The sequence below is a fragment of the Oryctolagus cuniculus genome, chromosome 10 (assembly GCF_964237555.1).
Source record: "Oryctolagus cuniculus chromosome 10, mOryCun1.1, whole genome shotgun sequence".
NCBI classification, from domain to species: Eukaryota; Metazoa; Chordata; class Mammalia; order Lagomorpha; family Leporidae; genus Oryctolagus; species Oryctolagus cuniculus.
This window is the reverse complement of record NC_091441.1, coordinates 56,226,537-56,251,999: the sequence shown is the minus strand read 5'-3', so window position 1 is coordinate 56,251,999 and position 25,463 is coordinate 56,226,537. Positions and strand designations below refer to the sequence as shown.

General features: G+C 40.5%; 1 protein-coding gene and 1 long non-coding RNA gene across 4 annotated transcripts in view; one reads left to right on the top strand and one right to left on the bottom strand.

Annotated features, from left to right (window-relative positions):
• Positions 1–25,463, top strand: part of GREB1L (GREB1 like retinoic acid receptor coactivator) — a 288,635-nt gene that overhangs the window by 155,641 nt on the left and 107,531 nt on the right. For all 3 annotated transcript variants that reach the window (XM_051852064.2, XM_051852063.2, XM_051852060.2), the window contains exons 6-8: positions 12,105–12,281; positions 20,322–20,498; positions 23,221–23,343. In XM_051852064.2, the coding sequence (XP_051708024.1) occupies positions 12,105–12,281; positions 20,322–20,498; positions 23,221–23,343 (477 nt within the window). The remainder of the gene's footprint in view (positions 1–12,104; positions 12,282–20,321; positions 20,499–23,220; positions 23,344–25,463) is intronic.
• The window catches only part of LOC108177133 (uncharacterized), a 39,900-nt gene continuing 38,966 nt past the window's right edge, over positions 24,530–25,463 (bottom strand). Inside the window, exon 4 of the long non-coding RNA XR_011379407.1 lies at positions 24,530–24,750. This is a non-coding gene — a long non-coding RNA (uncharacterized lncRNA). The remainder of the gene's footprint in view (positions 24,751–25,463) is intronic.

Here is a 25,463-nt window from a genome sequence, read left to right as displayed (position 1 = left end):
AACCCTAGGGGTCGGCACTGTGGCGCAGTAGATTAATCCTCTGCCTGTGGCTCCAGCATTCCATATGGGCACTGGTTCTAGTCCCAGCTGCTCCTCTTCCAATCCAGCTCTCTGCTGTGGCCTGGGAAAGTGGTAGAAGATGGCCCAAGGGCTCGGGCCCCTGCACCTGCGTGGGAGACCTGGAGGAAACTCCTGGCTCCTGGCTTTGAATCAGCGAAGCTCCAGCCGTTGCGGCCATCTGGGGAGTGAACCAACGGAAGGAAGACCTTTCTCTCTGATTCTTCCTCCCACTGTCTGTAACTCTACCTCTCAAATAAATAAATAAAATCTTAAAAAAAAAAGAAAAGAAAAAAGAAAATCCTAGTATGAAGCATTTTTGGGTATTTCATTGTTTTGGTAATACCACAAATTATACTTTTATTTCTTCCATCTGATATTATACAGTGGAATTTTCTGGCCATCTCAACCTAGTTAGCACAAGGATTCCACTTTACCCAGATTAGCTGGAGTATAATTTTTAATGTATTTTTAAATTTTATTTATTTATTTATGTGAGTGTCAGGGAGACAGAGTCTTGTGGTTTACTCTCCAAAAGCTCACAATGGCTGGGGCTGCTGGACCAAGCAGGATCCAGGAACCCAGATTCCATCTAGGTCATTACCCTATGTGGGTAGGGACCCAGCCACCTGACCCATCACCACTGCATTTCAGGTTCTGCATTAATTGGAAGCTGGAGTCAGGAGCTAGACCCAGGCACCAAAAGCAGGTACTCTGAATGGGGGACATGGACATCCCAACTGTCAGGCTAAAACCCTACCCCAGCATAGTTTTGATACCTGGTGTGATAGGGACTTGGGGTGGTCAGTGCATGGAAATCTTGGGGGTAAGGAGACAAGGGGAAGAAGGAAGAAATCTAAGGACAGCCAGCCTCCTTCCAAAGTTTGAAGTCCATATAATCTAGAATTAACTACAGATTCACACATGCAAAGCAAGAAGGTAAGTAGTTTATATTTTTTAGGAGTTTTATCACCCCTCCCCCGCCTTTGAGAATAAGATAAACAGTACAGAAGTCAAAATTCCCTAAGGAGTTTGGACACCTCTGTAATTCTAGTTTATCTGTGCCTGATTTACTACAGAGGTCTCTAGCAGTTAGCATGATCACTCTTAGTGCTGGATCTGCCTCTGGCACATCATTCCTGATGAATTTATTTCCACACATGATTGGTTTCTTTTGCCTAGATTTATATGGATTTCTTCCTTATTGATGTAAAGCAGGTCTTTAAACCTATCAAGGTGCAGCAGGTGACTAACATTATCTTTCTACTTACTTGCTTTATATGTATTTTTAATGCTTATTTAAAAAAAGAGAAAGAGAAAGAGATCTTCCATCCACTGGTTCACTTCCCAAATGCCCACAGCAGCTAAGTTGGGTCAGGCTAAAACTAGGAACAGGGATTCTATCAGTGTTCCCCACATGGGGTGCAGGGGCCCAAACACTTCAGCCATCATCCTCTACCTCACAGACGCTGTAACTGGAAGTTACATTAGAAGTACAGGTGCTGGGACGCCAAAGGACACACTGACATTCCTGGTTTAACTGCATTTTCATACCTTTATTTAATTGAGCAGTCAATGTATATATCACCTAACAAATTAGAGGTTGAAGTAGTGATTAAGTATCATTAGATTATGGTTGAAAATGTTATGTGTGAGAATTAAATAGAACCAGAGTGAATGTTTTAGAGGATAATTTTTAACCATAAAATTTTATATTAAAAAATGAGGAAGAAGTCCTCTTGCCTGTCCTGTGCGCTAGGTGTTTTTTGTTTTTGTTTTATTTTGTTTTTTTAGATTGCCTTTTGGGGTATCTGGCACTGGTATTATTTATAACCAGATACAGATTATTTAGTACCCAGCAAAATATCAACTCAGTGACTTAGAGAAGAGCAAGTATTTCTTAAAGTTTAAAACATGAGAGCATGGGAAGCATACAGGAAGAATAATAGTTATTTCAAAAATAAATAAAGGAAGTGCAGTTTTTCTGAGAACAAAAACTATCCCACCCAAGCATGGAATTCAAATTCCAAGACAACCCAAAAACCCTTAGATTCGTACATCAGCTACTTTAGGTTCTTATAATTAATACTGCTTATTTGTTTCCCACTTTCATTCTCTTGGGGGAGGCGATATTTAAAAAAGCATTTTATAATTTGATGATTTATAGTTTGCATATGGCTCTTTCAGTTTGACTCGTTACGAGTCTTCTTACGGAACGGGAGAATAGCCCTGAAATTTTTCCTGTAAAAATGTTAGTGAACGGGACATGGACTTGTTTCGGCATACCACCTTCCTTTCATGGGAAACTCTCTATTTACCTAAGGCTTAAAGGAAGGTAAAGCTATTTTTAGAGGCAATTTAGATAAGCAGATACTTAACACCTGATGGGCTGCTGGGGGTTACCATTCAGATGTAAATTTTGGTTGCTAATTTCTTATGTAAATTATTGGAATAGTGTAGGGTCCTACCCTGCTGTGAGGCCGTTGATTGTTTTAAGGGGTGAAGGGCGGCCAAATTTTAGGCCTCCAAACACTGCTTTGATTACTTTAGTTTGTGTTTACAGCTGTTTCAGTAAACTTCCCCTCCCCCCTTTGAGTTTACTCTGTAACCTTCAAGTTGGAGATAATTGGAGAATGCAAATCCATTCCTGTGAAGTGGAAACGCTGGCTCTTTTCCCAGGGAAATGCAGATCAAGTTTATAAAGAAGATCTCTCTACTATTACTCCTTTAAAAAAATTTAAAATAATTTGCTCTGAAAGATTCTGGATTTTAGAGCTACATTTCAGAATTACTCTCAGAAAATGAAACCATTTGGTGAGGTGAGTTTGTCAAATAAACTAACTATTTGTACGCTCGTATCTGTCTTTCCTTGTGTACAGTAAACAAGCTTAGATCCTTCCTTAGGGTACACTTAGCCAGATCTTCCAGTAGCCTGAAATTAGTGTTTCAGAATTATTTTAGATGTAATTCAAAATTAGCCTGCAGGTGAGTAGCAAACTTTCTTTTCACTTAGTTTAGTTTAGTTTTTTTTTTTTTTTTTTTTTTTAAGATTTACTTATTTATTTGAAAGGCAGAGTTAGAGAGAGAGATCTCCCATTCACTGGTTCACTCCCCAAATAGCTGTAATGTCCAGGGATGGGCTAGGCCAATGCCAGGAGCCTGGAACTCCATCTGGGTCTCCCATGTGGGTGCCAGGGGCCCAAACACTTGGGCCATCTTCTGCTGCTTTCTCAGGCACATTAGCAGGGAGCTGGATCTGAGCAACCGGGTCTTGAACCAGCTCTCATATGGGATACCAGCATTGCAGATGTGGCTTAACCCACTGAGCTACAACACTGGCCCCCCTCTCTCTCCTTAAAGTGCCTGTGTGGGGCCTGGTGCTGTGGTATGAAAGGCTAAGCCTCCACCTACAGTGTCACCATCCCATATGCAATGGAAGATGGCACTTGGGAGACCCGGAAGAAGCTCCAAGTTCCTGGCTTCTTCTAGTGCTTTCCTAGGTGCAATAATAGGGAGCTGGATCGGAAGTGGAGCAGAGGGGAGTTGAACCAGTGCCCATATGGGATGCTGACACCACAGCAGAGGCTTAACTTATTATGCCACAGCACCGATCCCTATAGTTTATCCCTGTGCAATGTTCCCTATTATTAACAACTTACAATAGTACATTTATTACAATTATTGAACAAATATCAATTTATTTTTAATTTAATTTAATAAATTAAATATATTTGGGTTCCTTCATTTTTTAAAGATTTATTTATTTATTATTTGAAAGGCATATTTACAGAGAGGCAGAGGTGGGGGGAGGGGTCTTCCATCCACTGGTTTACTCCCTAAATGGCCACAATGGCCGGAGCTGGGCCGATCCAAAGCCAGGAGCTAGGAGCTTTCTGAGTCTCCATGCTGGTGCAGGGGCCCAAGGACTTGGGCCATCTTCCACTGCTTTCCCAGGCCACAGCAGAGAGCTGGATCAGAAATGGAGCAGCCGGGACCTGAACCAGTGCCCATATGAGATGCTGGCACTGCAGGCAGTGGCTTTACCTGCTAGAGCACAGTGCTGGCCCCAGGGGTTCCTTGATTTTTACTTGATATTCTTTTTCTTAAGTTATTTATTTACTTTGAAAGGCAAAGAGAGACAGAAAGAGATCTCTCATCTGCTGATTCAGTCTTCAAATGCCCTCAATAGCCACATCTGGGCAAGGTTGAAGTCAAGAGCCCAAAACTGAATCTGGGTGTCCCTTGTGGGTAGTAGGGATCCAACTCCATGAGCCATTACCTGTTACCCCTTTAGATGTGCATTAACAGGAAACTGGAATTGGGAGCAGAGTCAAAACTTGAACCCAGGCCCTCTGCTGTGGGATACAAGCATTCTAAGTGGCATCTTAACTGCTGCACCAAATGCCCACCCCTTAATGTCCTTTTTCTGTTTCAAGATCTCATCCAGAACACTGCATTAGATTTAATTTTTATATTTCCTTAGGCACCTCTTAGTTGTGACAGATTCTCAAACTTTGCTTGTTTTTGATAATCCTGACAGTTTGGACAGTATCAGCTATGCATTCCGTATTATAGGAGGCTCCCTATTGGAATTTGACTGATATTTTGCTGCTGAGTTTTTTTGGGGGAAAGATCACAGAGGAAAAGAGCCATTTTCATTACAGTGTATCAAGGGTACAGCATGACTTATTAAGGCTGTGACTACTGTTGATCTTGGTCATCCTGACTCTTCCCCCACCCCATGCCTTTCTATACTTCCTGTCCTGTGGAAGAAATGCCTGACCTATGTGTAAGGAGAGGGAAGTTATACCACCCATCCTTGAATGCAGAGTATCTCTTGTAAGTTACTTGAAGTTTGACTGAATGGGAATTTGTCTCATCTCCCCCATTTATTAATTTATTCAGCTGTTCACTTATATCATTGTGGGCTCATGGATATTATGTTTTAGGTTATAAGTCAATACTAATCAATTTGTTTTGTTGCTCAAATCATTCCAGCTTTAAAAATTAGCACCTCCTTAAGAATAGGAGTTATTCTTAAGTGTTGAAAATTAACTGAAATGTGATCCCTGTTGAACATGGTGGTGGGAATGGGAGAGGGAAGAGATGTATAATTTGGGACATGCTCAGGCTGACTTGCCCCAAGTGGTGGAGTTGGAAGCATACCAGGGGAATCCAATTCAATCCCATCGAGGTGGCATGTACCAATGCCATCTCACTGTTCCAGGTGATCAGTTTCAGTTCACAGTTGGTCATGGTGAAGGGACTGGGAGTCAAAGGGAGCACATAGACAAGTCTAGTACCTGCTAACGCTAACTGATGGAGTAAATAAAGGGGAGAGTGATCCAACATGGGAAGTGAGATACTCAGCAGACTCATAGAATGGCAGATGTCCTAAATAGCACTCTGGCCTCAGAATCAGCCCTAAAGGCATTCGGAGCTGGCTGAAGAGCTCATGAGAGTATTTCAGGCATGGAAAGCCAAGACATTCTGGCAAAAGATCTCTGCGAGTGAGATCCCAGTGGAAAGAACAGGTCATCAAAGAAGGAGGTACCTTTCTCTGAAGGGAGGAGAGAACCTCCACTTTGACTATGACCTTGTCTAAACAAGATAAGAGTCGGAGAACTCAGAGGGCTTCCATAGCCTTGGAAACTCATGACTGGAGCATAGGGAGATTACTGATGCCATAGACAGGAGTGTCAATTGGTAAAGTCAACAACAGGAGTCACTGTGCACTTACTCCTCATGTAGGATCTCTATCCTTAATGTGCTGTACATTGAGATTTAATGCTATAACGAGTACTCAAACAATATATTTCACTTTGTGTTTCTATGGGGGTGCAAACTGTTGAAATCCTTACTTAATGCATACTAAACTGATTCTCTGTAAAAAAAAAAAAAAAAAAAAAAAAAAAAGAAATTATCAATTCCCAACTTGACTCTCACTGGGATTAAACATGACAATAGGTCTGATCTGATTTCATCATCATTTAAAAAAAATCATCTATTATTTTTCACTTTATGTTTCTGTGTGGGAGCAAACTGTTGAAATCCATACTTAATGTATACTAAGCTGATCTTCTGTATATTAAGATAATCGAAAATGAATCTTGATGTGAATGGAAGGGGAGAGGGAGTGGGAAAGGGGAGGGTTGTGGGTGGGAGGGACGGTATGGGGGGGAAGCCATTGTAATCCATAAGTCGTACTTTGGAAAATTATATGCATTAAATAAAAGTTTAAAAAAAAATTAGCACCTCCTTCAACTGGTCCTTGTGTCCCATTGACAAATCTCCATTTTAGCATGAAATAGAACATGTTCTCTTTCATTGCCACAGGCACTCCTTGAGATAATTTTAAGAGAAAGAAGCTGAAAACATGCTTCTCATAGGATCCAATCATTATTTGATAGTTATGACTTCTGACCTCTAGAGGTCCTCATTTTACAAACGGGAAAAGCCTCAAAGGCTGTAATCCTAGAAACTGCATGTGCTTCTTCATTTGAGTGGACTGTATAGTTTTAATTTTTCCACAGAAATTGTTCTAAAATAAACTTCCTTCCCTAGGGAATCCTTGCCGTTTTTGGCATTCTACACGCTGCCTTCTTGACTCTGTATCTCATAATCACAATTGTACTCTTCCCCTTAATCTCACTTTTGCTTTAGTACATTGCTTGAGAAAGCTCATCAGGAACTTCACACTAACTGTGGGTTACTTTGTGGCTTGCAAAAACTTGAATTTTAAGGATTCAGCAAGCGGAAGCTGGATGGCTGCAAATATGGCCCGTGGCTGGCAGACGCTGTTATGTCCTATGCCCTACACAATGCAGTCTGGAAAAGGCACAGGGAAATGCTAGGACCTGAGAAAAACAGGCCAACTGTTATGGGAGGGGGTCCTACTCAGCCTGAGGGCAGGTGAGGTGTTGCTTACGGGTCAGACAGGTGTTAATGAGGTTGAAGGAGCCTCTCATTTGGAGTTAAAAGACCAGGGTTCTGCTAACACCCACTCCTTCTGGCTGCCACCCACTTGACCTCATGCCATTATTTTAACCTTTCTAGGCCCTTCCCTTATATACACATGAAGGAGGTTTAAATAGATGTAGTGTTCCTCAATCTTTGTCTCACAAATCTATTACAGTGATGTATTATCTTTTGAACTCCTCAGGGATTTAAAAAATGAATTCTGTCATTACATGGCACATGATAAAAATTTGATTTTATGCAGGAAGCATCTTAGATCAACATATTCACATGCTCTATGATATTCATGCCATAAGAGAAAAACTGTCTACATTTAATCATTCAACAATTGCTATTCAATTTATTTCAAATTGGATATGTAAGAAAAAGGATGTTTTGATGAAATATTAAAAAATACACTTCTGGCAGTAAGGAGGGAAGCAAAATATATTTATTTAAATATATTATAATATATAATATGATATATAATAAACATAAAATATTATTTACCAGATTTTTTAAAAGGTCAAAATCTACTTTTAATTCCCAAATTTTGGAAATTATATGGGATTAAAAGGATGTGCAAATTTATTTTTGTAATTTTTGTATCTTTCCTCAATATGGTAAAAACATTTTAAGCTGCTATTTATGGGAAATTCTCTACAATGAAAGAGATAGTGTTTTATCTCTCACATATAGAAAGCCAAATTGGATCACAGTCACTAAATGTTTACCTTTTTAAAATTGTATTTTGCTGTCCTAGAAACATTGATGCATGTTATATCTTATAATTTGATAAGTAAGGTGGGAATGAATTTAACTTTCATATTTAGCAATAAGCATATTTAGATAGATGCATTTGTATATTACCTTTTATGTTCATTAACACAAGCCAATGTTCCATGAGCTTCCTGTTTTAAAAAAAAACTTTAAGAAAATAGTTATTTTTATTGTATTTGAAAGGACAAGAAAGAGAGGCACACAAAGATCTTCCATCCAGAGAGACAGAGAGCTCTACTATGCGCTGGTTACTCCTCAGCCAGGACAGGGCCATGCCAACACCAGGAGCAGGAACTGCATTCCAGGTCTCCCCTATCACCTGCTGCATCCCATGTACACATTAGCAGGAACCTGCAATGGAGAGTGGAGCTGGGACTCAAAACACAGAGATTCCAATATGGAGTGTGGGCACCCCAAATAGCATCTTAACTGCTGTGCCAAACACCCACCCTTGAGCTTCCCATCTTTAATCAACAGCCCATTTTATATATATGAATTAGGCAGTATGTCAATACATATGACAGAAAAAAAATTTTAAAGATCTTTTTTATTTATTTGAGAGGTAGAGTACAGACAGTGAGAGGGAGAGATAGAGAAAAGGGTCTTCCATCTGCTGGTTCACTCCTCAGTTAGCTGCAGCAGTTGGAGCTGAGCTGATCTGAAGCCAGGAGCCAGGAGCTTCCTCCAAGTCTCCGACGCGGGTGCAGGGGCCCAAGGATTTGGGCCATCTTCCACTGCTTTCCCAGGCTGTAGCAGGGAGCTGGATCAGAAGAGGAGCATCTGGGACTCGAACAAGCACCAATATGGGATGCCAGCACTGAAGGCAGAGAATTACCCTACTACACCACAGGCCGGCTCCCAGAAAATTTTTTTAAAAAACCTAGAATTTGTATAATAGTCAAAAACACACAATGACATGAAGTCTGAGTGGTTTCCATTAACCCTACATGAATTGGCTGAAAGGCCCTCAGAACATTCTATTTTAAAAGTAGAATAATAGAGGGGCTGGTGCCGTGGCTCAGTAGATTAATCCTCGCCTGCGGCGCTGGCATCCCATATGAGTACCAGTTCTAGTCCCAGCTGCTCCTCTTCCAATCCAGTTCACTGCTGTGACCTGGGAAAGCAGTAGTAGAAAATGACCCAAGTCCTTAGGCCCCTGCACCCATGTGGGGGATCCAGAAGAAGCACCTGGCTCCTGACGTCAAATCGGCGCTGCTTGGGCCGTTGTGGCCATTTGGAGAGTGACCAATGGAAGGAAGACCTTTCTGTCTCTCCCTCTCACTGTCTGTAACTCTACCTCTCAAGTAAATAAAATCTTTTTTTAAAAAAGTAGGATAATAGAATAATTATTACTTTCTAGGTGACCTTGAGGTCCCATATAACACTTGTTCTACAAAGCTTGTAATAAGTCACAAGTTAGTTCAGTCTTGTTTCCGTTGGTCTGTTTTCTAGTTGCAGATATACTGCATTACTCTTAGTGACAGAGGCAGCTCCCCAAGTGTCCCGTTTTCCATCAATGGGCAGTCATGCACTTCTCCTACTGAATTTGTCTATGCCTTTTAGGAAAACATATTCTACGTTCTGCCTTTTGGAGCAAGTCAGGCTTTGTACAGGTGCTACTTCTTAGGAGAAACGTGTGTTTAGGTTTACTGCCTGTATGCAAATTAGGAAATTCCTAGATTAAAAATATTAGTGCTCCTTTCAGTACTTTTTAATTTTTCCTAGACTTAGTCTTTTAGAATTTGATTTAAAAAATGGGTGTTCACTCCTCATAGTTTTAGTGCCAGATCGTAACTGTTCTTTTCTTTTGCCAATTTGAATAGGAGGCTTTTTGTCTGTTCTTATATGACAAAACTCCCATGTCTTGTATCACTGAACATTACTGGACTCATTTTGTAACTTTGGACAATTTCTCTAACCTTTCTGAGACTCACTTTCTTCATCTATGAAAAAGAGATGGTAGAACAGATTGAATATCCCTCATCTGGAAATCCAAAAACATTTTGAATGCTTATGTGATGTTACAAGTAGAAAATTCCACACCTGACATCATGTGATGACTTTCAAACAGAATGCCGGTACACTAAAAATATTGTATAAAACTACCTTCAGGAGATGTGTTTAAGGTGTAGTGACACATAAACGAATTTCATATTTTGATTTGGGTTCTATACACAAGGTATTACATATATGCACATATTCTAGAATTCTGAAATCCAAATACTTCCTGTTCCATGTATTGCATATAAGCAATACTCAACTCGTACCTACCTGGAATTGTTGAGCAAATTAAACAAGATAATCTGTATAGTGTTTAGCACCATACTTATGTAAGTGCTCCTAAATTTTAGCTGCCATCATCATCAATTCTCAACTTCAAAACTGTGAGCTCTGTTTCTTAATGGGAAGTAGTAAAACAATTTTTCAAAAGTTTCCATGTATACACAAGCTCCAAAAAATGTCTATAAGCTAAATAAATTATGTGACTCACATATGTAAATGACCATGTTTCAAATAAATATAGATAATGTAAATAAAAAAAGTTTCACTTAAAATTGTTTAAGAATTCATAGTAGCTTTTTGATAGTAATTTTCTTAATTCATGAGGTTTATAAGCTGAATAAATTATATGACACATATGTAAATAACTGTTTCAGGTAAATATAGATAATATTGTGACTAATAAAGATTCACTTAAAATTATTAAATAATTCATAGTAACTTTTTTGTATTAATTTTCTTAAATCATGTACTCTAAAAGTTAAATTGATTTTTATAAATGTTGAAAGAGGATCTATAAGCTTGAAAGAGGATCTGTAACCCCACTGTCCTTATCATTGTGCTCTTTCTTTTGTTGACATTTACTAATTCCATGATGCCTGCTTTAGGGATTTGATGGTCCAAAACATATGGTAGATTCATGTACACCACGGCTTTGTACAAGGTTTTGATGGAGTGTACCGTTTTCTTTCTTGTAGACTAACTGATGACACCCAACTATTTGTTGACATTGGGCTAAAACAATAGTATGAACTGATACTAGCAGAATGTAAGGTGGTTCTTCCCTACTTTGTATTGGGTGATGATGGTACCCTCCCCAGATTTGTGTGTGGAGGCCTCCCTCCTCCATCCTTCTATGGCTCCCTGAAGTAGTATTTACCATACTTTGTTTAGTCTCTCTTGAATCAAAGTGAGGGAAACAAACTGAAACAAGTTTAGATAAAACAAGAAATTACTGGAGAATTCCAAAGGAAAAGGTTGGGTGACCAAATCATGGAAAAGCAGACACAGCTGGGCTCTTGGAATCCGGATACTAAGAGAATAATCTCCCTCGGCCTCCTATCTATGCCTGTTGAGACTTCTCTCACAGGTCAAGAAGAGAGCAGGCTGCCACAGAACAGACTGAGCTATGCTGTCCCTGGCTGTATCCAGAATTCCTAGGGGAAAGGCTGTGCTCGCCCTGGTTTATGTCAGGTGCCTACCTCCGATCAGAAAGGTGGAATGTTAAAGTGGTCCAGCTTGAATCTGGCACCAGCTCCAGGTCAGTCTGGAATATCACAGTTCTCCAGGGGAATCAGAGGAGTGCAGTATAGAAGGGCTCATTCTCCAGAAGACATGCAGCAGAACCCTAGCTGTCCTCTAAAATACTGTCTTTGTTGTTTCCTTATGCAATAGATGACTGCAATGTGGCTTCTTGGAGAAAAATGTATTTTGTTCATTTCTTTGTCCCCAGACCTAAGAGGCATATTTTGTGTAAAACTTTGTTTAATAAATGAAGAACTGATGAGTTGGTATACTCCATTATGGTATACAAAGTGTTCATGTACGGTTTTCTTAGGGCGTTTTGTATCCAGTGAAAATTATCTGAGTTCGAGTTCTGGCCTGTTCATTTATGAGTCACCAAGCTCTGAGCTTCAGTCTCTTCCTCTGTAAACAGACTATATCTCTTCTATTACTATCCACATTTAGACAAGTAAATCTGCATTGAAAATAAAAATTACTGTAAGTGCACATAAAACTTATCTGTACTTTTCAAGGTTTGTTGTCTATTTATCAATGTCTCCCTTGTGGATCAGAAAATATAAAGCCATCAATTTGGCCGAACCAGATGGAATTATCTTTTCAGTGTCTTTCCAGCTGTACTCAGAGGGCACACAGGATCGATTTGTCTTTTGGTTGGAGTATATGGACTTTACTTTTTGGTTCTTAATTAATAGAGATTTCTGCAGATAAAGCTACTCTCCCAATGGATGATTAAGGAGAAATGACTTCCTTAAACATTTCACTATGTTCTTTCTACCACTTTTTAGGTTTTTGTCAAGCAGGAAAGGATTTGCGTCTGGTATCCCTGTGTATGGAACAAATCGACATCCCAGCAGGATTCCTCCTTGTGGGGGCCAAGTCTCCCAATCTTCCTGAACACATCCTCGTTTGTGCCGTAGACAAGCGATTTCTACCAGATGATCATGGGAAAAATGCACTTTTAGGTGAGTCTATCAGACCTGTAAAATTCCTTCCAAGAGGAGGGAGTTAAAATACACATTTATTTAAAATTACCCCAGATTTTTTAAGTAGATATCTGGAATTGTGAATTATATAGTTCAGTTCAAGTATGAAATTAGTTTTCATTTCTATTCATCCCCAAGCAGTTGTCTCAATTAAGAGACGTTTTTGACCAGATATTAATGGACAACCTGCAATGTTTTAAAAATTAATCTTTTATAAAGCGAAGTAGAATTCACTCTCAATAGTCATTGATTTGGAGTTGATGTTAAGTCAACTGTCAATTAGTCATCTATGGATTATCCATTTTGTAAGTTATTTGTCATTTTTTCATTACATCCAATATTCCAGTCTATACTTGATTATTGAAATTCTCATTTTATGTTTAAATAAATTCCAGCTCCCTGCTAGTACACCTGGGAGGCAGCAGATGATGGTTCAAGTAGTTGGATCCCTGGCACCACATGGAAAACAAGGATTGAGTTCTTGGCTCCTGACTTTGGTCTGGCCCAGTTGTTTTATGTGATTGAGGAGTGGCATAGTAGATGGGCAATCTCTCTGTCTCTCTGTCTGTGTCTCTGTCTCTCTCTCTCTTCCCCCACCCCCACTCCCTCCCCCTATTCCCTCTTCCTCCTCTTTCTCCCACCCTCCTTCTCTTTCAAATAAATAAAAACTATTTTAAAGGGAGCGGACATTTGGCACAGTGGCTTTAAATACCACTTGAGATGCCTACATACCATATTGGAATCGCAGATTCAAGTCTGGGCTACTTCATTCTGATCTATCTTCCCACTAACATGTACCTGAAAGGCAGTGGGTGGTGGCTGAAGTATTGAATCCCTGCCACCCACGTGGGAGACTTGAATTGGGTTCTGGACTCAATTTTGCCTGGTTCAGCCATGATGGTTGCAGCCATCTGGGGAGTGAACCAGCGGATGGAAGGTGTTTCTTTGTCTGTCTCACTGTTTCTCTCACTTTCTGCTTTTTAAATAAAGTAAAAATAAATAAATGCTTAAAAATTTTAAAAGTCAAAGTAAAAATAAATAAATGCTTAAAAATTTTAAAAGTCAAAGGTCAATGTGTCTGGAGTCTGTCAAAATGCTGCTTCCATGGATTCTGTAGCAAGGCCTGGAAATCTGAGAGTGAGAGAGGGAAGAAAGGAAGAGAGGAAGGGAAAGGAAGGGAAGAAAAGAAAAGAAATTGGGGGAAGGAGGCCGGCGCCGCGGCTCACTAGGCTAATCCTCCGCCTAGCGGCGCCGGCACACCGGGTTCTAGTCCCGGTCGGGGCGCCGGATTCTGTCCCGGTTGCCCCTCTTCCAGGCCAGCCCTCTGCTGTGGCCAGGGAGTGCAGTGGAGGATGGCCCAGGTGCTTGGGCCCTGCACCCCATGGGAGACCAGGAAAAGCACCTGGCTCCTGGCTCCTGCCATCAGATCAGCGCGGTGCGCCGGCCGCAGCGCGCCGGCCGCGCCGGCCATTGGAGGGTGAACCAACGGCAAAGGAAGACCTTTCTCTCTGTCTCTCTCTCTCACTGTCCACTCTGCCTGTCAAAAAATAATAAAAAAAAAAAAAAAAAAAGAAATTGGGGGAAGGGAAGGGAGGGAGGGAGGGAGAGAAGGAGAGAGAGGGAGAGGAAAAAAGAAAGAGGGGCAAAATGGTAGAGTTAGAAACGTACCAGGGAATTCTAATTCAATCCCATCAAGGTGGCATGTACCAATGCCATCTCACTAGTCCAAGTGATAAATTTCAGTTCACAATTGATCATAATGATAGGACTAAGAGTCAAAGGGATCATATAAACAAGACCAGTGTCTGGTCATACTAACTGATAGAATCAAAAAGGGAGAGAACGATCCAACATGGGAAGCAGGATACACAGCAGACTCATAGAATGGCAGATGTCCTAAACAGCACTCTGGCCTCAGAATCAGCCCTTAAGGCATTTGAATCTGGCTGAAGAGCCCATGGCCCATGAGAGTATTTTAGGCATGGAAAGCCAAGACACTCTGGCAAACAAACAAACAAACAAACAAACAAAAATACCCTAAATGAAAGATCTCTGCGAGTGAGATCCCAGTAGAAAGAATGGCCATCAAAGAAGGAGGTACCTTTCTCTGAAGGGAGGAGAGAACTTCCACTTTGACTATGGCCTTGTCTAAATAAGATTGGAGTTGGCAAACTCAAAAGGCTTCCATAGCCTTGGAAACTCATGACAAGAGCCTAGGGAGATTACTGACACCATAAACAAGAGTGTCAATTTGTTAAGTCAACAACAGGAGTCACTGCGCACTTGCTCTTCATGTAGGATCTCTGTCCTTAATGTGTTGTGCATTGTGAATTAATGCTATAACTAGTACTCAAATAGTATTTTACACTTTGTGCTTCTGTGTGGGTGCAAACTGTTGAAATCTTTACTTAATATGTACTAAATTGATCTGTATATAAAGAGAATTGAAAATGAATCTTGATGTGAATGGAATGGGAGAGGGAGCAGGAGATGGGAGGGTTGCGGGTGAGAGGGAAGTTATGGGGGTGGGGAGCCATTGTAATCCATAAACTGTACTTTGGAAATTTATATATTTATTAAATAAAAGTTAAAAAAAAAAAAAGAAAGAGGGGCAAAGGAAGGAAGAGAGGGTTGTAGGAAGGGGAAAGAAAAAGGAAAAGAGGGGCCAGTGTTGTGGTGCAATGGGCTAAGCCTCCACCCATATGGGTACTGGGTTCAAATCCTGTTCGGGAACTGGTTCAAGTTCATGCTGCTCCACTTCTGATCCAACTCCCTGTTAACACTGGGAAGGTAGCGGAAGATGGCCCAAGTGCTTGGGCCTCTGCTACCCACATGGGTGACTTGGGTGGAGTTCTAGGCTCCTGGATTAGCCCTGGCAGGAGAGGCCATTTGAGGTAAAACCAACAGGTAGAAGACATCTCTCTCTTTCTGTCTCTTCCTCCCTTTCTGTAACTCTGCCTTTCAAATAAATAGATAAATAAATGGAAGGAAGGAAGTTGCCTACCCTTCACTTGCTTTATGATAGTTTTTAAAGTTCTAAGCCTTGTCTTGGTGCATAGGAAAAGAGGTGCTAAAAGACTCTCAAAAGGGCACAGTGGGTAAAGCTGCAGCCTTTACCATGCATCCCATGTGGGAACCGGTTCAAGTCCCAACTGCTCCACTTCCAACCCAGCTCTCTACTATGGCCTGGGAAAGCAGTAAAGGATGGTCCAACTCCTTGGGCCTCCACATCACATCCACATGGGAGACTCATAAGAAGCTCTGGGCTCCTGGCTTTGGATCAATGCAGCTCCAGCAGTTTTGGCCAACTCGGGGGTGAACCAGCGGATAGAAGACCTTTCTCTCTCTCTCTCTCTTTCTCTCTCTCTCTCTCTCTCTCTCTCTCTCCCTCTCCTCTCTCTGTGTAATTCTGACTTTCAAATAAATAAATATTTTTTAAAAATACGGCTCTCAAAAAAGAGAATATGTTTCTCTTCATATTTTTTTCATGAAATTGAGCACATGTTGAATCTGGAAGCATAATGGTAAAGCTTATATTTTGCACTCCACCAGCAAAGAAGGTCCAGCTGTTCGTTTGTTCATTCATTCACTCATTCAGCAAATCACTCTTGTTTATATCTTTCCCCTCAGAAAGCGTACAGCTGGTAGACTATGGTAGAACACCTTTTTTTTTTAAAAATATTTATTTATTTATTTGAGAGGCAGAGTTACAGAGAGAGAAAGGAAGAGAGAGAGATCTTCCATCCTCTGGTTCACTCCTCAAATGGCCGCAAAGGCCAGAGCTGTGCCGATCCAAAGCCAGGAGCCAGGAGCTTCTTCTGGGTCTTCCATGTGGGTACAGGGGCCCAAGGACTTGGGCCGTCTTCCACTGCTTTTCCAGGTCATAGCAGAGAGCTGGATCAGAAGTGGAGCGTCTGGGACTTGAATCAGTGCCCATTTGGGATGCCAGCACTGTAGGCGGAGGCTTACCCTACTACACCATGTAACATGGAGCTAGCCCTGTTACAACAATTTTGGAAAACTTTTTAACATTTCCAAAGCATCATGTTCTCATCTAGCAAAATAGTTGATATGACTCCAAACATTGAAAAATCTCTCATAATGCCCTTTGCTCAATGATCTTTTATGACTAAAGGAATTCTCATGGAATACATAATAGAAAAAAAAACATAGAAAACACACCAGAATTATGGATTTCATAGCCCTGGGTAGTGAGGAACATGAGATCAAAGAACATGGGCTTTGGAATCAGAACTGGCTCTAAAACCCAGATTTGCTTCTTAGTCCTTAAAAAAAAGGTGGGGGGGGGGACTTACTTACCTATTTATTTGTTTGAAAGGCAGAATGACAAAGAGAGATCTTCCATCTGCTATTTTATTCTCCAAATGGTCACAACAGCGGGGGCTGGGCCAAGCCAAAGCCAGGGTCCCAGAACTCCATCTCAGTCTTCCACATGGTGGCAAGAATTCAAGTACTTGAGTCATCATTGCTGCTTCCCAGGTTGCATTAGCAGAGAAATGGATCATAAGCAGCATAGCCAGTTCTTGAACTGACACTCCAATATGGGATGTAGGCATCCCTAATGGTAGCTTAACCCGCTGCCTACCCTGCTACTTAGTACTTAAATAATTGGGAAAGCAATTTAAGAACTTGAAGTCTCAGCTTTCTCATCTAGATAGAGGTCATTGTGCCCACCTTGCAGGGTTGTAAAGGTCAAATGAGATGATATGTATAAGGCACCTGTGCAGCCCAGGGCTCAACACTTAACAGGTACTTTAATGCCCTTTAAATGGTAGCTATTCTGCTATTGAATTTATTAAGTGTGCTTGCAGACTTGGGACTTTGCTCATTTTCTCTATCCTTGGAAGTGGGCATAATTGTTCATGAAGAATTTCACCATGGGAAAGTATAGTACGAGAACAAAATAAAAGAAAGTTTCTCTTAGATATATACATTCTTGAGAGTTTTACATGTTCATTACTTTGTTGTCCAAAAGTTAGTATCCATCCAACTTTCTTCCCTATCATGGATGAGTTTAATTTTTAGTGATATCCAAATGGAAAAATTTCTAAGACCCAGAGACTCTAGAATCCGTGTGGACTTCAATATCTGTAGTTCTGAATTTTTATATAAATTATACAGATTCTGGCTGGCGCTGCAGCTCACTAGGCTAATCCTCCGCCTGTGGCGCCGGCACTCCGGGTTCTAGTCCCGGTTGAGACGCCGGATTCTGTCCTGGTTGCTCCTCTTCCAGTCCAGCTCTCTGCTTTGGCCCGGGAGTGCAGTGGAGGATGGCCCAGGTCCTTGGGCCCTGCACCCGCATGGGAGACCAGGAGAAGCACCTGGCTCCTGGCTTCGGATCAGCGCAATGCGCCGGCCGTAGCAGCCACCTGGGGGGTGAACCAATGGAAAAAGGAAGACCTTTCTCTCTGTCTCTCTCTCTCACTGTCTAACTCTGCCTGTCAAAGAAAAAAAAAAAACATATGCAGATTCCAAAGATGGTGGGGGAATTGATTTAAAAATATATTGATTCAGTTGGCAGTGCATATGCCCCAAATCTACATGCAAGTAGAAGACTTGATTGCTAGAAAAACTAGAAAGGTAATTTAGCTGAAAGAGGTGCTGTTTTATTTTTATTTTTATTTTTTTGCTGTTGATGATGACAAGAACTTTGAGCACATAAAATATCTCTTGAACCACACAGCTAATGCTGAAACAATACAGAGCTCTAAAAAGAACTTCTTTGTATTCTTGATTTTCATCTCAGAAAATAGAGGAAAAATCAAAGGAAAACTCATCCTCAATCATTTGTTCGTTCTAATCCTCACATTCATCTTTTCTGAACCTATCAGATAGGCCTCATTTTTCAGTGTTGATTTTGATTATTTCAGCCAAAAGGTTCTGATGGCTCTTTGCTGTCTTTTTGGTGTGGTCTATCTGCCTCACAGCTGAGGCCCTTTTCCATCTAGGTACAATGATCATACACCACATACAGATGGAAGTTCCATGAAGGCAGGGCTTTGTTTGCTTTCTACAGTGCTAAAAACCCGGTACCTAAAGCATAGTAGAGTGTAAGTATCTGTTGGATGGATGGACAGATGGCTGGATAGCTCACAGTTTGGTTTTAGGAACGTGGTGAAGGAGGCAGATGTTGACAATAATTTGGGCTTATAGCTTCAAAGTGTCAGACTGATGGTCAAATGCTCTCAAATACAGTCTACTTCTAAATATATTTGTCATTTATAAAATTATACTAATGTTTATATTTCTGTAAAGTGATAGCAATAAAATATTAATTCTGTATAACTGACCAGATGTTATGGCTATCTCTTGTTTCCCCATGGTTTCCCCAGTGTTCAGGAAAACATTTGGCAAATACTATTAAGTTCTCAATAATTAATTGTTGAGTGAATAATAATTAATTGGACTGCCCATTTATAAATACATTGAATTGTTTGTCAGTATTCTGAGATTAGGCAATAGATTCTGTCTTTAATCCATGGATTCCTCTCTTTTTTCCTTGTATATCTAGTTAATTATATAATGGTTGACTTAGGGAGTGGAAAAAAGTGCGTTACCTCCTCAGTAGATTTGTTTTTAATTGGCTATTTGTCTTTATACTGTACAGAATGTCCTTTCTTATTTACAACTCTTGCCCTGTTCACCTAGATGGCAATACATGTGTTTTGTCCTCATCAGACACAGCTAGAGGGACTTACTCTCTTACTGTCTGCCTTTTCCTCTGTGTTTTAAGATGGACTGAAAAGCTGACTTTTGATAAACCAAAGAATGGCTTCTTAACCTCCCAGCCTTCGTTTCTTCTTCCTTCCTCATTGCCTGCTTTGATCAGGTCACTTGACGTTTATCAGAGTGAGGAAGTGTTTAGTTACTAATCTGAAGGAATGAGCTAGTTTGAATAAATAGACTTCTAATACAGAGGAAATGGGGATCCCATGGAACTCAGGTTGGGAAGTACAGCCAGATCTAGACCCTGGAAGTTGGCAGTACCCTGAATTTCCGCATCTCTGTTCGTGCTCTGTTCTCCTCTCAGCAAACCAGCTCCTCTTCAAGGTCCTTGGCTTTTTCTCTCGAATGCCCTTGCTCCCGTATGTTGACATAGCCTCAACTTGGGTAACAGTTTTACAGAACCTTACAAATCCAGGGTCTGTCACCATCTGACTGACTTTTTGTAGTTATTTCAAAATATCAAGAGAGAGATTCTCACTGTCCCAGACTGAGTGAGCTATTGGTTCACAGTCTCATCAGCTGTAGCCATGGAGGCATGTATGTGTGGTGGATGGGGTGGAGAGCCAGGGCTAGGACTAGCAGGTCCTGGAAGAAGGAATATTTGGCAGTGGTTGGAGGGTGGGGCTGGGTAGATAATGAACATCTCCAGGATGTGTGCACTGTGTGAATTCTGTCATGTGAAACTTTCTGTTTCCTAAACCATCATCCTGTTAGAACTGTGTTTAAATTTTTTTTCCAACTTTCTTTAAAAAAAATTATTTATTTGAAAGTCCAGAGTTACACAGAGAGAGGGAGAGACACAGAGAGAGAAGGACAGACAGAGAGCTCTTTCATCCTTTGGTTCACTCCCCAGATGGCCACAACAACCGGGGCTGAGCCAGGTCAAAGCTAGGAGCTAGGAGTTCTTCCAAGTCTTCTTGGGTAAGGCCTCAAGCCTCATGGACCATCTTCTGTTGCTTTCCCAGGCACTTCTGCAGGGAGCTGGATTGAAAGTGGAGCAGCCAGGACTCAAATCAGCACTCATATGGGATGCTGGCATCACATGTGGTGGCTTAATCTGCTATGTCACAATGCCAGCCCCCAAGTCTTTCTCATTCTTATAAATTACCTTTGCTAAAAAAAAAATCCTGGTTTTTTTTTTTCCATTTGAATCATTTATTTGAAATTGGAATGTTATAGAGTTGAAGCATGTGACTATTTCTGTGCTCTTTTGTACATAAAAGTGTTCTATTTACTTTAAAGGCCACTAGTAACATTGGTTCCTCATTTCAGGGTTTTCTGGAAACTGTATAGGCTGTGGAGAAAGAGGATTTCGGTATTTCACAGAATTTTCCAACCACATTAACTTGAAGCTCACCACCCAGCCAAAGAAGCAGAAGCACTTAAAGTACTACCTAGTCAGAAGCTCCCAGGGTGTACTGTCAAAAGGACCTCTTATCTGCTGGAAAGGTAGTCAACCTCCAGGAGGGTGAAGGGAGGGAGTGGAGATTTTATGCTGGTGACAAGTGACCCATCCAGGGTTCAGGGTTCTGATGTGAAATAGGTAAATATCTCAAATCCAGAAGGCCATGCAAAAATTCAAAGCCTTCTGGTAGGTTATTTGGCTCACTCTTTTCTTTAAAAAAAATTTTATTTTAATTTTTGTTTGAAAAACAGAGAAAAAGAGACAGATCCTCCACCTGCTGGTTCAGTCCCCCAAATGTCCACAACACGCAGGGCTGGTCTAGGCTGAAGCCAGGAGCCTGGGAGGAACTCTATCCAGGTCTCCCATGTGGGTGGCAGGGACTCAAGTACCTGAGCATTATTTGCTGCCTCCCAGGATGCACATTAGCATGAAACTGTACCTCAGGCAGCTAGGACTCAAACCAGGCATTCTGATACAGGATGCAGGCATTCCAAGTGCAGACTCAACTGCTATGCCAAACACCTGCCCCTTCTCCTTACTATTTTTAACAGACACTGTGAATGTTTAGGAAAATACACGTGTCTCTCGGAAAAGGCATGCAGCTCTCAGAGAAGAAAAATGGACCGTTTCTAGCTCTTCTATCATTTACAAAGGACCTCAAAGCCTTAGTACCTTGGTCAGATGCTTTTTAAATTTTTGTTTACTTATGTAAGATTTATTTGTTTGAAATGCAGAGTTACAGAGATAGGGAGACACAGAGAGAGGGAGAGATTTCTTATATCTGCTGACCCCAAATGACCACAACAGCCAGGAAAGGGTCAGGCCAAAGACAGGACCCTAGAACTCTATCCAGGTCTCTGACATGGGTGTCAAGGGCCCAAGCACCAGGGCCATCCTCATTGCTTTCCCAGGCACATTAGCAGCGAGCTAGATTGTAACTGGAGCAGCAGGGACTTGAACCGACACTCATGTGGGATGCTAGCATCTCAAGCAGCAGCTTAACTCACCAAGCCACAACACAGGACCCAGATGCTATTTTACAATTTTTATTTAAATTAGTAGTTGTCAAGCACCTGGATTTTTCTATTTTGATTAGACCTAAGCATACTTAGAAAAAGTAATACTTTCTTCCTAGTATCTGGGAAAATGTGCAAATAAATTGACAAAGTTTTGTTTCTTTTAAATTGGGAAGGGCTTATTTGTAGAAATGAGTCTAGTTGAAATTTCATGCCTTGGTGTGTTAGATAGGAATTGCAGATTTTTGTATTCATTATTCTAATGCAGTATTCTAATCCTTATTTTATCGAGCCATTTCTTAGATGCTGACATTTTTTGCCTCCACATAGTAATGCCTTTAATATTTCTGTTTGCTATCTATATACAGTTTTTACATGACCATGAAAAAAATAACATAGCAAATCCAAATTACAACTGCAGATTTGTCTGTGAGTCACTCATTACAATTACTCCTGGTTTCAGTGGAAGTGGCATTATATCATTTCCTAGAAAATACCTACATGTTCCAAGCCAGGTATCATCAAAACTTAAAGCTTGCAACTACTGAATACTAAGCATGATGAATTATAGATAACTCTTTATGCTAATAAAGTCTAAAGAACTCTTCTCCAGAAAGATCATTTTTAATGTCATAAGCCCTGGTAATAGAGTAAAAACGAGGAGAGATATCACCTCTCTACTTTTTAAGCTTTCATGTTAGTTACATAAGATACTTTCATCTTTTTATTTAGTGTTCAATAACAATTCATCTTTCTAGTACAGAATAACATTTGTTAGAAATACCTCATATTTATAGCAGTTGCTGTTTTGGGATGGAAATTGGAATTGAAATTGTATATAAACATATATAAAAGCATGATATCAATATGCACACCTATATGCATATTACCTATAAATAATGTGGATATTTGCTCCAAGGCCAACATGCAATAACTCCTCACAGAAGGTCGCAGCATAGAAGGTTGAGAAAACTACCTCCACCCCCTGCATGTATCTGATAAAGTTAGAAACTCTCTAAGGGACCCTTTTAATTAACTTCAATATATATAACCATTTATATCCTTTTTCCATGTACTGCTTTTCAGTTACAGCCCTCCAGCCCCTATCTCCCTGAATCAGCACAGGTACTACGAAAATATCATGCCAGAGACCCACGAGTATCAGCCTACTTCATCTGAAGCTTGGCATTGTATGATCAATAATCACCTTGAGTGTTGTCTGTTTCCTTAGTAGGAACTCAATATATTGAAAATTTGAGCCTTTCTAATTTTTCTCTTCTGTTTACACATTTTTCTTTTCCTCTCTGTTTGGACATAAATTAAGACTGAGTAGAAAATGTTGAAGGCAGCCTAGACAGAATCTGGGTTACTATCTGTACTTAAATCAATCCTAACAGGAGGTTAACTCACGTTTGGAAAACTTGTTGGGTTTTTATAAATTATTGATCCTTCAGCTCCCCTCTTTCTCATAAAACTAGCATGATTACAGAGGTTATGAGTATTTTCCCCCCGGGAACCATGGTGAACAAAGATCTGATTGTGCTTTGCCTTCTAAACATGACATCTGGCCCAAGGAAATGCTCCCTGGCTGGAGTGTTCTGTTGGAGTTAGGATTAGAGGTAAGGGAGCTCCACGAAGAAAATGGCTACCACTTCAGGAGCAGCAGTTAGCTTTACAGATTTTGTGAATTGTGTCTCCTTTTAACAGAATGTCAGTTTCTTTATATAATGTGATTTTTACTCCTTTCTAGAATGTAGAAGCCGACAATCCTCTGCTGCTTGCCACTCCATTAAACCAAACTCTTCAGTGTCATCAACTGTGACCACAGAAAATGGAACAACCAATGGATACAAATCAGGATTCACTCAGACAGGTATAGAGTATATTCTTTGGGTATTTGAAGCAACAGATATCTATTTAATGAAGCATTTTTAAGCTTACTGTTGGCTGGTGTATATAGAATTATTTTTACATAAAGGTATTACTTGAGTATTGGAATTAGTACTAAGTATTGAGATGGGTCAGTCTGTGGATGACCAAGACCCAAGTTTCAACAGTCTCACTAATGTTAAGCATAGGATAGAGAAAGGAGCTGACAACAGGTAGGAAATTTAGTTCAAGTATTGGACCTGGTGTAGACGAATCAGACGGTAGGCAGTAAGTGGAAATCCAGGCATCCTAGTTATCAAGTGTCAAGTGTTTGAGGTTTACTCATGAAGACTGAAATCCCAGGGTAGAGCTCTAACTGAAGTTCACAGAACAACACAAGCGTACTTCAAAAAGTTGTTGAAAAATGGAATTGAAGCATAAGTTTATTTTGTTGCAAAAAAAAAAAAAGAGAGAGAGAGAAACCTATGTATTGTTTCTGTGTGCTACCCATTTTCCATGAATTTTCTGAAGACTTAATAAATAGGGAGTGGCGCACCAACTAGGATACAGAGATCCTAAGGTAGGATTGTGGATTATAAGGGATGCAATCAGGATCTGCATTTTAGTGGTACAAGACAGGGACTTGATTACAAATAACCAAATAAAATCAAGGCTGGATCAGCAGAATAGCCAATTTGATACTGAGCAGGTCATCTACTAGTCTAAGGCTTCTAAAAATTCCTCCAGTGTAGGTCCCAGCCCAGGGCCTGAGGTCAGGATGAGACTCCAGGTGGGACTTAATGGTCCCAGGTGGCTGCAGGGCTGGAGGGCTGTAACCAGAAAGATCACTGCAGATGGTTTTTGAGAAAATTCCACAGAACCAGCCTGTGTTATATCTTAGGTAAGAAGGAAAGTATTTTAAAAGCTTTTATGACTTTGTTTTCCAGTTCACCTGTTTTTTACTGGTCTGATATGTACACTTCATAGCATAATTAGCTTTGCCAGTGCCTATTCAACCACAAATGAAAAAGGAAGCTGTCTTCATTCACTACTTAGCATACCTCTTTCAGATTTATGTGAAATTCTCATGAGCTGGTAAATTGTGTCCACTTTTTGTTCCAGGATGAAATGGTTATTAGAATATGTTAGGAACAATAGCAATGACAATAAACCTACCTTTATTTGAGGCATTTCTTTTTTTTAAGATTTATTTTTATTTATTTCAAAGTCAGAGTTATACAGAGAGAGGAGAGGCAGAGAGAACGAGAGGTCTTCCATTCGGTGGTGCGCTCCCCAACAGGCTGCAAAAGACGGAGCTGCACTGATCCAAAGCCAGGAGCCAGGAGCTTCCTCTGGGTCTTCCCACCTGGGTGCAGGGGCCCACGGATATGGGTCATCTTCTACTGCTTTCCTAGGCCATAGCAGAGAGTTGGATCAGAAGTGGAACAGCCAGGACTTGAACTAATGCCCATATGGGGTGCCAGCACTGCAAATGGTGCCTTTACCCACTATGCCACGGAACCAGTGCCTTGAGGCATTTCTTGATGTGTCCCTACACTCGGCTAAGTTCACTTCTTCCTGGATATAAAAGTCCAGCCTTTAAACTGTCTAGGAGAATTAGAGACTGTGAACTATGAGGAGAGACCACTTCTGTTTAGAATAAATGAGAGAACATCACGTCACTGTGTATTCAAGAAAGATAAGAGTTGGTATTTGGCTCTCAGCATTGAAAAGTTGGCCTTCATTATGTAACATTCTCTTCTGGAATATGATTTTAGTGATTTAATTGATTCCAAGATACATTTTCCGCCATTATATCTTAGAACTATGAGGTGTAACTTAAAAAATAATGTTAATAATTTATATTTACTTTATTACAACAAAAACTTATCAAGTATCTTGTATTCTAAGAACCTTACTTATATGATGCTATAAGGCAGGGTTCCAGTACTTGACTGATGACCACAGTGACTTAAAAATTGCTCATATAAGATATTAGAGAATTATAAAACATTTCTTCCAAGAGGGAGAGATAGATACATGCACACACACAAAGATACCTCAAAAAGTTCATGGAAAATGAAATTAAAAAAGAAATATATTTTGGTGCAAGATTTTGAATGC